We start from the raw sequence: 14,966 nt of genomic DNA on the forward strand, positions 1-14,966 counted from the left end.
AGAGTTAAAGGGCTCGCGGGCGGGCGAGTCCTGCGGCAGCGGCGGCAGATGGCTCTCGGGGGAGCAGAGAGCCGGGGAGGCCGAGGACGCGGCGCACGCGGGGGCTCCCAACGCCCCGAGCCAGCGGGAGAGCCTCGCTCCGCTCCCGGACGGCGCCCGCGGCGGGAGACGGGGGCGGCGCTGTGCCCGCCGGGAGCTGTAGTCCGGCAGGGCGGGGGCGGGGCGGCGCTGTGCACGCCGGGAGCTGTAGTCCGATAGGGCGGGGCGGGGCGGCCACGCTTCCCGTGACGGCGGTAGGGCGGAAGTTGGTGGTGCCGTGTCCGCCGCGCGCCGCACGTGCTGCGCGCCCCGCGCCCCGCCCGGCGCTGTCCCCGCGCTGTCCCCCCCGCCCCGGGACCAGCAGCAGCGGCAGCGGGATGGCGGCGGAGCTGCGGTTCCGCCTGGCCGAGCCCCTGCAGCTGGTGGCGCGCAGGAACGAGAAGAGCGGCGTGGAGCTGAGCAGATTCGTGGCGAAGCAGGTGAGCGGCGGGCGGCGCGGCGCTCGGTGGCAGCCCCCGGGCGCCCTCCCTCAGGGGGGGTCTCGTCGGGGCCCCTGTGGGGAGCGCCCCCCTCTGCGGCCGTCCCCTCCCGGCAGCCCTGTGTGTGCCCCCCGGCAGCCGGCGGGAGCTGACCCCGCTCTCCCAATCTCCCTCCCTCCCTGAGGCTGTTTGTTGCCCTCCTCGCCCCTTTCGGACCATAGGGAAGGGCCTGTCCTGTATCCTCGTATCCTGCTCGTCGCGCCTCGCCCCGCAGTGAGGCTCAGCAGTTAAAATCTTCGATCCTCTCCGTGTCCCCTGTGGTGACTCTGGAATCGTGACAGCAGGAGGTGGCGTTTTGTTATCAAACATTGAGACAGTAACTAGTCCCCACCCTGATGATCTTTTGCGTGTCTTCTTTAATTATCTTAAAACAGCATGTGGGGTAAAAAGAGGCATGGATTTTCTAGGCTTTGCTTTGAGGGTTTTATTTCATCACAGACTCACAGGTTGTTGTGATGCTGGAAACACGGTCCTAGAGTCACTTCATGGTTAGGCTGCCTTAGCTCTGTAAAGCACACCTGCCTCCTAGGAGAGTTTAGGCCGGTCTCCCTTCTTTCCCTGAAATGCCTGAGGATATGTAATAACAGCATATCAGCACATCAGATATTGTTTTGTTAATAATTTTCATGATAGCACTTTTGAAGCCCCTAAGATGGGTACACATTTTGGGGCTCAAAGTCTCTATTTCACTTCGGGTATCTAGGAAATGTCCCAGTTGTTTGAAGGCGAAAAGTCCAAAGAATAATTTTTTCAGCATATTGGCTTTCAGTCTGAGTTGCTGCAGTTATGATTGGGGAAGGCTTTCATAACTGGTACTCATGGTTCTCTGTTGGTAGACAGATGGCTCGCTCTTTTGTCCCTGCGAATCACAGGATCAAAGTAAAATTGACATTAATTTATAGTCCTGAGTGGAAGCTAATTGGTGGGAAGCAGTGATGAAGAGTTGATTTTCAAGAGAGAGAAGCTGCTGAGAAATAGAAGCGAGGATGGTGTGGATACAAGTTCTAGCAGACAGATGGAGCAGTGAACCAGAAGTGAGTCACCGAGATCCGAGATTGGGAAAGACACTGTGCCCTTTCCCTTTTGGTGACAGTTCGGAGATATGCTGCAGGTTTAAAAGCCTTGCTAAGTGAAAATTCCTAAAGAGTGATTGTACAGAGGGAGTCTGGAACAGCACGTTATTTTAACAATGGCACATCCTTTTGAAAACTGAATTGCTGTTTCCGGGCTTGGAAGCTACAGCTCTAGCATTATTTTAAACTTGTCTTGCCAGTAAACAAAATCCATCTCTAAATGTCATACCTGATTTCCTACAAGTTGCTTAGTATACAACCTAGGAAGCATGCATTCTCAAAGTCTAGACCTCTCTTTGCTCTGCAGCATTGTTATGTCTTTCTGGCAACTTACTTCTCCAACAGTATTCCATAAAGGAATGAAATTCACCCTCACCTGCTAAGTAAGGAGCAGTCTTTTGAGGTCAGTAGTATGGCACAGTTCATGCGGTCATGGAAGATTTTGTTCCCTGTCCTTGGATATGTAATAGAATTAGAGCCTTTTCTGTAAAGTATTTTTATATACCATGAACTCTGCAAAGATACAGCAAATTTCTGTGCTCTTAATGAGGAAGATGGGAAGAAAAGCTCTCTGAGCAGGTCTTTGTTCCCCACGCTTACATTTTTGAATAATTTAATAGAAGCAATAGGTCTCCACAAGCTGCTGGAACGTGCTTTTGGCTCTGAGTTACCAAAGGTCTGCCAGAAAAGTCTTCCTGCATAGAATTCCAAATGTGAATTTTGTGCAAATGTATGTATTTTGGTTGCCTGTGATCATGTAATTTCAGTAGAGAAATTAATCGCTGTGAAGGTTAAAACACTCCTAGGAATGGAACTTTAACGCAAAAACACCTTTACTTGTTTCTGTCCTTTGTATCTACCACTGTGCTTATATGGAAAGGTACGTATCAAGGAACACGACGCCTTTGGATATTTAATCTATTTAGTCTATGCAACCATCCTAAGTGGACAGGAGATCTTGAGCACACCATTCTTGATTTTCTTTTTTAATTTGTTGGTGGTTTATTTTGGCATCCTTTGTTTTGCATTTCATTTTTCTATGTAGCAGTGAAAGTTGTTTTAATAATAATTCCAAGCTCTCTTTTAGAGCCCTTCACTCTTAGCATTTGATGTTGCCTTTATTCCTTTATATTAATAAATGTAGAAAAAAGTAGGTGACCCAGTGGTCTCAAATTCACACAGTTACCCCTTGTGTGACACTCTGACAACTAAGGCAGAGGTTTTTTCATACTAAAATGTGACTTAAAGATTTTATTTGAAAGGTTAGTTAGACTTCACATCATGTAGCATTAGAAATAAGGGAAGGTATGTTGCACTTTGGCTTCCATCTTGGGCTGTATTATCATCACCTTCTGCTAGGTTTTGAAGAGTTGTGATTTTTGGCACACCATATGTCAATGATACAAAGTCAACAAGAAACTTGTTTGCATCCTCTCTTGTGAGGGTCTGTCCAGCTCTGTCAAAGATGTGTTGGAGGAGGTTTTGGAAGTTCCAGCTTGTGCTCCCTGTGAGACTGCGTATCACCCCTGCTTTTTTTTTTTCTTCTTGAACTGTGTGGGCTATAGGAAGAGTGTGGGCTCGTGTTTTGGTTTATCTCGCTGGACTGAACAGCTGCCAAAAAGAGTGGGGCTGCTCTGTTCTCTTCTAGCCTCTTCCCAAGGCCAAGCCACTCCTTTGTGTTGCTTCTCTTATCTTGAACCCAGTAAGAGTGCTGATTTGGAAAATCCATTCCACTTTCCCACCCAGTGTAAGACTTTGTAAGGAGGATTAATTTGGATCATCTTGCTGAGTTGGTTGCTGCACAGTGATTCAGGTATTGCGTGAGGGAACAGAGACGAGAACATGAGTGCCTGTGTTGGAGGGAAAGAAAGATTTCCTGTGTGTGGCCCTCATGCCCTCCAACTCTTCAGGAGTATCCCAGTGTTAAATCTGTGTCTGGTGTAACCTGTGTGTCCTGAGCAGAAATGTGGATTTCACATGGTACCAGCTTGCACATTGCTGCGATCCTTTCTTTTATGAGTTTAAGGTTTGGATTAAGCTAGGTACTATTAAACATTTCTGTTCCTTGTGTGCACTGAGTGAAGGTGCTCTACAAGCTGAGAGGGAGATGTGCATCCTGCTGCTGGAGCAGCAACTGGAATTGTGTCTGACTGCAGGTCTCAATCCTAGCTGTGTCTGCTTCATGTGGCTCATTAGTAATAGACAGTGTATGTATGTGTGTTCTGGGTTTGGAGGCAGTCTTTTGTGATGCTTTTTTAAAGCAGCTATTTGGAACCACAGGTGCAGATTTACTATCTCAAACTTGAACACTTTATTTCATAAAGCCATGTTCAGTTAAAAAAAAAAAAAAGCCTTCTAACAGTATTCTGCTTTTCCATAAAATTTTTATGGGTCTGAAATCAGATAGACAGTCTCTTTGTAGAATGTGAATGTTGCCACTGTGATTTTTGAAGAGCTTTATATGTCCTAAGGGTATTGCACACAATGATTAAAAAACTGCTTCCTCTCATGAAATTGCCTATGGCATGAATTTGTTGTACAGCAGACATGCAAATACAGAATTTTACTGAGTCAGTCACATTATTTTTATTTTATTGTTAACTGACTTTATTTGATATTCAAAGCTTTGCTTAATAAATTAAACACCCTATTGTGCCTTGTTTGGGTAGCTAAAAATGTAATTGATTTGAAAACTGGGGCTACTTTTTATTTTTCCAGGGGAGTTTATTTCTGTTTCTTTTGAGCCATTCTGCCTTTAAACTGCTTATCAGTCATTTTGCCACTCAAAATGTGATCCCCTGTAATGAACAGGGCCTTGCTGCGTTTTTAAAATAATTTTTGATGCTGCTGTGAGAGATGAGAGACAGATAAACTTATGTTCTGTAAAAGCAAACACAAGGTCTGTAAGAAACTGCTTGCAATTAGTCTGATGGTTTTGATATTTGTAGTGTATATACTTCAGTTTCCCAGGCTCTTTAATGCTGTATTGGGATGAATGTCTTTTCGAATTCAGGAGTCCGAGGAACTTGAACTGGTTTGGGTGTGTTCTAGAAGGGCTTGGACAGAGGTGTAACCAAAGGAGGCTGCACTCTTGCAACAGTGAAACCATCCCATCTGTGAGACCAGAAACAGGTCGTACCCCAGTAACTCAAGCCTAGGAGAAGTGGGAGTTGGCTGCACTCGGTGCTGAAACAAAAGACTACCTGAAATACAGAATATTTCTGTCTTGAGCAGGATAAGGGTTCACTCAGTGAGGGAGGGGACCATGGAGCATCCGAGTTAAGAGCAAAACCACTACAGTGCAAATCCATAATCCCAAGTTTCAAAATTACTTATACTGCCCTACGTGTTAAACATCATGGAAGTGGAGAGATGCTTGGGTAGTAACATGAGCTCAGAGAGCAGAGAAATTTAAGGGTAAGACACAGGAAATGGGTTGTTCTTCAGTAACTAAGTTAGAAGGGCTGGGAGGGGCTAGGTGAGGGAGATACGAGGTGTAGGTGTGTTGGTTTGGGTTTTTCCTCTCTTCTAGGAGGTGCGAATATGTTTGCCTTGTATTATAAAGAACTAAATGACCATTTTTGTATAACAGTATAAAAAGAAAAATAATTTCAACTTAAAAACTGCAGATATAAGCTGCTTCTTGTTAAGAGCATTGCTTGCTGTAATTCTTGTCAGAACTATGAAAATATGGCTGTGATCATGACTGAATGCTTCTTTTTTTGTAAAGAGATAGTGAACATGAAGCAACTTAAACTTAAGAAGTCAAATTCTTAAATATTTTGTGGCTCTCGTGAGACCAAGCTGTTAAGATCAACGGAAATTCTAGGAAGAAAGATGTGTTAGTTGTTCCAACATTTTCCCAATCTTTTTCTTAAAAAAAAAAATAAATTACAAATTGCTTTATCTTTCAGTTGTAAAGCATAATTTAGGATTTTGGAACTACTTTGTAATTCCTATTTAGCGTATCATTCTGCATCTTACTCATTCTCTATTATAATTATTGGGGTTTTTTAATACAGAGAACTGTGTCAATTGAGTACTTGTTTTGGGATTTTGGGGTTTTGAACTATTTGTTCCTGTAAAATTCGCTCTGACTCCTGCATGAATAGTTCTGAAGTTAAAAGTCAGAATCATTTTCCATGTAACCTGTTTTCACTTCCCTTTCCTTTAGGTTTGGACTCAGCAGGATCGTCAGTGCATCCTCAATACTTTAGCGCAGTTATTGCTGGATAAAGAATGTACTCTATTGATCGCCCGTCAAGTTCGGCCCATCCTGCTGGATTTGTTAGAAAGAAATGCAGAAGCTATTAAAGTTGGGGGCCAAATCAACCATGATCGGCATGAAAGGTTGTGTGTAGCAATGAGCAAGCTGCTTGCTGACCACCCTGATGTTTTGCCGTGAGTAATGAGATGTCAATGTTTGAATTTAGGAAGTGTTACAGCCTGCCTCTGGAGGCAGGATAACTCAGGTTCTTGTTAGTAGATCCCGTGGGATGGATTAGAGAGAAGGACATTGACTGACTAGTGTTTATATATGTATATGTGTGTGTGTGTGTGTGTGTTGCTTATTTTAGAACAATTTGGTTGCAATGGAAAGGAGATATGTAGCTGTTTTGGTTATTATCTGTAGAACTGTAACAATATATGAGCATAAATAAGAACACTTTGTTTAATGTATAAGGGGGAAGGAAGGAAGGAAAAGATAGATTTCACTACCCACACAGATCAGCAACGAGACTTGGTTGTTGTAGTTTTAGTGTCCATTTGTTCAAGTGATGGTCAAAGTGTTGATCCATCAGGAGGTGGGGGAAGCCCAGGGAATACAAAATTTGTTGGGTTGACAAACAGGTTCAGGTGGAAGTGCCCAAGTACCCTCCCTGGTGGGGGGGGAGTTTTACACCCTGTTGCTACACTGTGGATCGTGACAAGTTCTCTGTTGGAAGTTCCTAAAAGTGAATCTGGGGGATTATTGATTCATGATGACTCCTAAGACAGTCAGCTGCCTCTAATACAGTTGAGCCAGTTATGCTTCATCAGAAGAGATGAAAACCTTCAGTGTGAATGTCTCTGTACTTCCCCCAAGGGGAATTTTCACACCTAAGCCACTTGTGTAAGGGAGGATATTGTCATGATAAAAGGCGTTATCCCACCTTGCAGGACTTTCTATTAGTCTCTTGAGATGTGGCCCAAACCCCAGACTGTAGCCCCTGCTCATGGGTGGTTTGTGCTCACCCCCTCTGCCCCTGGGCTGTGACCCTGCACATCCTCAGCAAAGCACTGCTGCTTTTGCAAATGGCCAATTGTTTGAGTCGTTAGCCATTAACATTGCAGTTAAAACTTCATCCAGGCAGTATGTGCTTGTTAGTGTTCCTTGGTGAAGAGAGATTGTGGCAGGGTTTGAAATGTCTCCCACAATAACAAATGTATTTTGAATGTAAATAATTATTAGGTAAATACAAGTCTCAAACATAATTTGTTTTAATTAAATCGTGTTGTAAGATGCAATTTGACTTTCATCTATGATTTACAGAAAAGTGAAACAGCTACCATGAAAATGGTTCACAACCAAAATCTCTGAGATTAGTACTAGACATCTAGGCTGGTAAAGTTACATAATTAGGAATCAGTATTACTTTTTCAGTAAACAAGATCAATCAAAGAGTTTTCACCAAAGGCAGTACTATTTCTCCTCGATAAGTAAATAATGATTCCTAATAAGGTAAATAAGATCTGTTGTCAGCTGATTGCTGAAATGGTTGTTTTTCCCTGTGTGGACAAAGTTCATTATAACCCTTAGTTCTTAGTACCATCAATTACTGTCTTAGAACCCGTGCTCTGGCATTTTTATTAGTGTCTGTTTTTCTTTCTTCTGACTTACATATCTGTGTTCCTTCTCTCTCTCTTCTAAAGATTTGCTTTAAGATACTTTAAAACTACATCACCAGTTTTCCAGAGGCTTTTCCTGGAGAGCTCAGATGCAAACACAGTCCGATACGGGCGCAGACGAATGAAGTTACGGGACCTCATGGAGGCCGCCTACAGATTTTTACAAAAGGAGCCATCCGTTTTCCGGGAATTATGGGACTGGAGTGTGTGTATTCCACTCCTGAGGAGTCATGACACTTTAGTCCGTTGGTAAGTTAAAACCTTCAGATCTTCTTCACTGAGTAAATGTAAATGTATCTTGAATTGTAATTAACAATGTTCACATGCAATAGAAAGCATCTTCAAATAATACCGGGAATCTGTACCAATGGTATCTGTACTTTTACTTCTTAACTGACCTTTTGAAAGCTATAGTGATCTACCACAGAGTGAATTTTAGGCAAGCCCTTAGTAGAGCTTAAAACTATGATCTAGAGAATCTTTTCAAATAATTTCAGTTTGCCCAAGTTGTTTCTTTTTTCAGTTGTTTGTGTGTAGGATTTCTCAGCGGCTGTAAAACTTAACTTTTTTAAGCTGCACTTCATATTTGCTTTGTTACAGGTTTTGTGTGGGATTTTGGTCATATCTTTCATGTTAGGTGTCTGCTTGCAGGACTTCAGCCTAATCACATGCTCTACCTTATTTATGTCAGGGGTAGTATTGATAGTGCCTTTTATTTTAAAAAAATATGCTAATAGGCTTCACTTTTTAAAACAAATTCAGATTTGACATAATTTAAGTAAGGTGTATGATTTAGGAGGGGCAGAACCAAGAGTGTTGTCAAATCTATCAGTCATTTATGAAGCTCTTCAAAATTACATACTTAGTGTCAGAAAAAGAGATACAACTTGTAATTCTTTGACTAGAATTTGTTTACCTGGTGTTCAACCAATAGTCTTAAGTAAGTGAATGATGCTGGCTTTTAAACATTTATCCTGAAACAATCTTCTGCCTACTCTTCCTTCCCCCCCCCCCATCACACTCATTGAAAACTTTGCTCTTGGAAGTTAAAAACAGCATTATAATGAATGAAAACTGCTTTATGATTTATATTAAGCATTCTTTTGTTGCAAGACAGCTTTATGTAGTCACGTCTTGCGAGTTGTTGGCTTTTTTAGGGACTCAAAATTTATTTCATTGCATTAAATTTACTTTATAAATAGCATGAAATGAAGTTTGGAAGGGAAATGGTAGGAGAAAAAAAATTAGGCAAAGATGATTTCATTTTCCGTGTCTCATATGTTATCTTTATTTACTTAGGAAAGTGCATTCCATTATTTTATTTCTGCTGATAATTCAGTTCTTCAGAGAAGTGTTAGCTAATTGGTGTATAAATTAAAACTGTGCCATGTTAGAATTGCTTTCCTCAGTTCTGAGATATTTGTCTAATCTGAAAGAATGTTAAGCATAGTGCTAGAATAATTTCTGTGACTAAAATTTTCTGTACGTTTTTCTAAACTTGATGTTTTTGTATGCAATTGACAGTTGTCAAACTTCATTTCTTAAAACTGTTTTGATGTATTTTGTTCTAAATGTAATTTTTAGGTACACTTCAAACTGTCTTGCACTGGTTACATGCATGAACGATGAGCATAAGTTATCTTTCCTGAAGAAGATATTCAATCCTGAGGAGCTGATACATTTCAGACTGAAGTAAGGACTTTTAAAATCTTGAACTCTATTTGTTTTTCTTGATGGCTTTCAGCTGAGTTAATAAACATGGGTTTTGCAGGTTGCTAGAAGAATCTCAGCTGCAGAATGTGGAAAAAGCCTTAGTTTTGGCTAATCCAGACTCCTCATTTTGGGAAAAGGAAAAAGAACTGCACTCCACACAAGGACACGTTGTGTCGAGTGACCTCTCTGCACACGTAGTAGCTGTTTGTGGCATTGTGCTGCCGAGACTACAGCATGTTTCTGAAGAGCAGGTATGTAATCCACAGTTAAATTAGTACATTTTCATTTTAGGAATTTCTAAGTGCAGTGAACTGACTTTATTTCCTGATTATACCATATTGAGATACTGTGGGTAATGTGTTTATCTTTCTCAATGTGTGCTGTAGTGTTGTGTAATACAGGCACCACAAAGAAGCTCTGCAATGGAGTGAAGCACTGAAGGAGCAATAGTGCTGTTCATTTTACCTTCATGTAGCAGTTTGTACAAACATACTACGAAAGAATTTTCAGCTTTACTTAGTAACTGCAGTCTCAGAGTGATGATCCATAGCTGACTAAAGTCAGGATCTGGGACAGTTGCTTTTACCTACCTGACATAGGGTTTTTTGTGCTATACAGGCATCTTATATGCAGCCTTTCTCCAAACATGTGCTCATTTCTTCTCTGAAAAGAAAAGAAGGCTGCAGTTCAAACTCTTCCAGAAAGCAGAAGAAAGGGCAAAGGATGTGAGCAGGAATTTACTGTCACCACTGGAGAAAGTATAATGCAGACTATAGTGCCTTACAGTTTTGGGAAGCCCAAAGCATAAACGTTTTTAAACAAACAGTATTTAACCTTTTTTCTTCTAAATTGCTATATAACTTAAACAAACAGTATTTATTTAACCTTTTTTCTTCTAAATTGCTGTTTAACTTAAGCTGTTCAGATACCTCTTTGTAGCTACAGCCAGTATTCCTGACTGTTTTTCTCCTTTAGGTACAAGTTTTAGCTCTTAGCCGAATCTTTTTGCTTAATTTTGGAACAGTGATCTACAACAGGACAAAGAAATGAATGAAGGCTACCAGTGTGCAGAATTGTTTCAGTAGCTGAAGCAAGGAAAGAGGATCTTCCCTCCAAATTCCTCTTCCCCCCACCCTGTTTTTCTCTCCACTTCTGTTTTTGAATACACTGTTTTCTAGCCTTTTGGGATTTTTTTATAGGATTGAAAGAGTGGTTTGGAATTCACTGTAGCAGGGGAAACTGTAGAGCTGTTTAAGGATTCTTACTCCCATGGCAGCACCACTGCTGCTGCAGCTGTGCTGAAGCCAGGCCATGCTATAAACTGGATTACTGTAAGAATACTCTTTATCTCTGAGGGAGGAGAAAACTTCCCTGAAAGGAATGCTTTTATTTTTTTAATAGCCAGAGGTATTCCACTGCTCTGGTCTACAGTGTAGTTCCAGTTACAATGGGGACATTCTAGTGACAGCTTATGAGGTCTGATGAAGCCATAGGAGCAAACTGTGAGGAGAAGCAGATTTTCTCGTTCCTAGAGAAGTACATCAAGCTGTATCTGAAAAAATGGTCAGACTTAAGTACAAGACACTTGCTTCAATGCTCTGATTTATTTCCCCTGAGGCTTTTGGCACAAAGCACTAATTTTTGTGCCATATATAGATATGTAAGTGACTGCAAGAGTCATTTGGAGACTGTCTGTAGCATTGATTAATTACTCAATAAACCAAATTAATTTAATTTTAAATAAAATGAAAATGTTAAATATAACTTTTTTATTTTTTTTTTAATTCACTGAGTTTAATGATCTTATACTTTGGCCTCTACAGAAAGAAGTAAATACTTGCATTCATTAATTTAATATTCATATTTGCATCATTTGAATGCAGCTAGTCATTGATTTGTCCTATGATTTGGATCCATTCTGATGAGTTAATTTCACTCATATTGCAAATTGTATTTGACTGACAAGAGTTATGACAGAATAGTTACTATGCCTGTACTGACAACTTAGTGTGAATTCCCCTTGGGATCAAGTTATATGTATACTTTTCATTAAGTGTTTCACCTGTAACAGGTTTTGGATGAAGTCTGTTTTAATATCTGTCAATAAATACAACTTTAGACTCCTTTTTTTTTTTTATTTGATATGCAGATCTGCAGCCCAAAATTTTTCTTGTTGTTAGATTCACTTTTCTAATTGTTTTGTTGTACAGCTGTAAGAAAAGTAATTTCAGTGTAGTAACCCAAATTTTATGTTTGAACAGGAAAATAACACCAGCAGTTTTGTTTTGGTTGAATCTGCCTTCACAAATCTTCAAAACCTCGCTATTGCTGTGGCACATCAGACTCCTGTTTTACTAGAAGGACCAATAGGATGTGGCAAAACTTCTTTAATTGAATATTTAGCAGCTGTTACAGGAAGAGCAAAACCTCCTCATATTTTGAAAGTTCAGCTTGGAGATCAAACTGATAGTAAGGTAACTGATGGATTTGTTTCATGTTTGGATCATGAGACATAACTTAAAGCATGGACTTTACCTTCTAATAACATGTTTTCACTCAAGGACCCTGCAGTGCCTAACTTTTCAGTACCAGTCTTAATATTGATGAGAATGAATAAATGAACAAGAAAAATAACTTATCTTCCTGTAGGTTTTAAATTCTTTGCATAATTGTGCTGAACCTGTATCATTCAAATTATGTCTTATCAGGGTCTTTCTATGTGGAAGAGCTCTACTGTTTTTTTTAATTAAAATAAAGAGATTTGTATTGGAAAAAGCAGGATTCTGGTGCCAAAGGTTGTATGAACACTTTTAGTTCAGTCTCAGTGAGCTAATGTCAGTTTAATCTGATGGGGTTTTTTTGTGATAAAGGTGAGATAAAGTAAGATACTGGGATGTTGAGGTGACTTGCAGTTACATAATAATGATTAAGCTCTATCTATAGATTATTTCGTGTACTTGTTTTGCATACAGAATTTTGGAGCTTGAGTTATGTTGTTTGGCACAATTTATTTTTAGTTTTCAAAGGTGGTTAGTATCTACCAGAAGTTACCTGAAGGTTTTTATTAGCATGCATAAGCACTTTCTTTGCTTGCATGGAACACCTGCTTTCACCATCTCACAACTGTTATCTTCTCATATACAAGACTAAGGCCATCTTATTTAAGAAGAAATGGTGAAGTTCAAGGTGTAAAATACGTAGCAGTAAAAACACGAACTCAGTTTTTAAAGCAATGCTTAAATATTGAAGTTACAGTTTGAGAGAAAAGCAAAGCTTTGACTGGATTTTACTTTTGAATAACTCACTTTATAATTCTGTTTAGTTACAGACTTTTCAAAAACACAGACTAAAGTCTGGTGTGACTTGAGATGGTTTTCTGTGTTACTTTAAATTGCTTGTAAAATTAGGGTGGCACAGCTCATAAATTCACTTCCAGTTGGTTTTAATTATTAATTTTCAATTAAATTGCCACTGGAGGTGGGAAACTTTTCTTCTCAATTAAATAAGTGCAATGCTGGGCACAGATTGCCAGACAGATTGTTCAGTAAGATGGAGGCTAAGTGTCACTTCTGTCCCAACTTTGGTCGTATTTGCCATCCTTTCCCCTGGGGAGGTGATGGCCAGGACTCTGATGTGCTGATTGCTTCTGTCACAGACGCTGCTGGGGATGTATCGATGCACAGATGTACCAGGAGAGTTTGTGTGGCAGCCTGGCACCTTGACTCAAGCTGTTACCAAAGGTCACTGGATACTTCTGGAGGATATCGATTATGCTCCTCTGGATGTGGTATGTAGCTTTATGTTTGCTTTAAGGTCCTGGTCTTAATGCCCCATGATGGCAATTTTGGGAGTCTAATTACCAGGGTTCTGTAGCAGCATGCTGAAAATGCTGCTCCTTTAGAGGGTGTTAGAAAGAATTCACCTTTGTTGACATATTTGTACACCTCATTAGTTTTTGTCTTTGTTACAGAGTAGTCATGACCCTGACACTGATGCCAGATTTCACTCTGAAAACTGGAATTGACACTGATAATGTGCCTATTTCATAATATTTTGGTGTTTGAAACCAAATGTGACCCTAAACACCACAGAATATTGTCAATATATGAGGCTGGTGCTGTAAATAAGATTTTTGTGTGTGTGTGTGTTTTGTTGTGTGAGGCTTTTTTTACCTTCCACATATTTTTTCTTATACATTTCTTGCGTATTAAAAATGTGGTGTTGCACTAAGCATTATAAGTTTTAACAGATTTCCTGGTTTTTTTGGCTCCAGAACAACTAGTTAGTCAGTCATCCTTGCCTCTTGAAGTAATGGCTACTGAAAACAAGTCATTTGCAAGAATGGTGTGATAGAGATGCTTTGATGCATAGGCCTGCTGGACATTCTGCTGGTTGTTTCCTTCCATATCTGTTCCATAAAGCATCCTTTGTGTGACTGAATAACCTGTCTATTTGTCTATTAGGTTCTAGGCTTCTGATATAGAAATAGAAGAATTATAAGAAAGCAAATGAATACTGCTTGTATGTACAGGCCATTCACTGCTAGAGGGTCATGCACTTATTTGCTTTTGTGGACTCAACTCTTTGCATTCATGATGAGCATACCCTGAGTAGTATCCTACATTCATCAAATCCCTTTCTTCAGGTCCTCCCTGCAGGCATCCTGTCTGCTTTCTCCATATCAAAGCATCTCTCTGTGTGCCTCCCTCTGTGCTGAGGGGTTGGTGTTGTCATTCCTCCCTTCTTTCTTTCCACCACCATTACTGTCCTTCCCCAGGGAAGAGTATATCCTTTAAATAGACAGCAAACTCTCCCGGGGTAGCAGTGTATACAATGAAAAAGGTTGATGTTTGAGAATGAGATCTTTGAAACACAGGTTATCTTTGTTCAGGCAGATAAGCAAAATAAAGCTTCTGATCTGAATGTGTCTAATAAGTAATTTGATAATTTTAAAATAAATAGTTTTGATTTGGACTTGCAGTGTAAAGGCTGTAATTTCCATTCTCTTATCATTAAATTTGAAGACAGGATAAAAAAAAGGTAAGTAAATGTTACACCTTTGACTTCCATTGCTAATTAAAATTGCTGGGGACTCTGCAATTCCTGTTAGCATCACTTGGAAGCATATCTCTGGGAGTAGCAGTTCTTGGCTACGTAATAGTGCTCAGTGGCATTGCTCCAGCATCTCAAGTGTGAAATAAGTGTGGATGGTTGTGCTGTCTGTTAGTGTCACCAAAAAAAATGTTTTATAATTTTTCTCACCAGATCTCTGTGCTGATTCCTCTTTTGGAGAAAAGACAGTTACTGATTCCTGGTCGTGGTGACTGTTTAAAAGTAGCACCAGGATTCCAGTTTTTTGCAACCAGGAGGTAGGTTTGTGAACTTAAATGAGATTGAGAACATGGGTATCATTTTTTTAAGTCCAAGGTACTTTTTAGTACAAAGTATTTGTGTAGGAATATTTAGCAATTTCCAATTAACAAGTAATATAAGTCACAGAAACTGTAATTTTTTTTTTCCACTTGAAAGCAGCCTTGGGGTGCATCCCAATTTTCGTACAGAAAAATTGCTTCAACAAGGCTGAAGGAATAAACTGTGCTGGGAAGAGCCCTACAAAACCAACCTATCACCAAGACAAAATACCACTCTTAGGAATTACTGTGCGAAAAAGGTTTATTATTCGTAGTTATGAAAGTATTGAGTCAATAGAGGT

The 14,966-nt window shown here is 40.2% G+C and overlaps 1 protein-coding gene across 1 annotated transcript in view; it reads left to right on the plus strand.

Annotated features, from left to right (window-relative positions):
* Nucleotides 1-416: 416 nt before the first annotated feature.
* The window catches only part of MDN1 (midasin AAA ATPase 1), a gene marked incomplete at its 5' end in the record, with an annotated part of 92,758 nt that continues 78,208 nt past the window's right edge, over nucleotides 417-14,966 (plus strand). Inside the window, 8 exons of the mRNA XM_083857497.1 lie at nucleotides 417-518; nucleotides 5,826-6,052; nucleotides 7,565-7,789; nucleotides 9,125-9,232; nucleotides 9,312-9,504; nucleotides 11,515-11,727; nucleotides 12,909-13,040; nucleotides 14,519-14,622. Coding sequence (XP_083713623.1) covers nucleotides 417-518; nucleotides 5,826-6,052; nucleotides 7,565-7,789; nucleotides 9,125-9,232; nucleotides 9,312-9,504; nucleotides 11,515-11,727; nucleotides 12,909-13,040; nucleotides 14,519-14,622 — 1,304 coding nt within the window. The remainder of the gene's footprint in view (nucleotides 519-5,825; nucleotides 6,053-7,564; nucleotides 7,790-9,124; nucleotides 9,233-9,311; nucleotides 9,505-11,514; nucleotides 11,728-12,908; nucleotides 13,041-14,518; nucleotides 14,623-14,966) is intronic.

The sequence above is a fragment of the Zosterops lateralis genome (assembly GCF_965231275.1).
Source record: "Zosterops lateralis genome assembly, chromosome: 3".
Classification (NCBI taxonomy): domain Eukaryota; kingdom Metazoa; phylum Chordata; class Aves; order Passeriformes; family Zosteropidae; genus Zosterops; species Zosterops lateralis.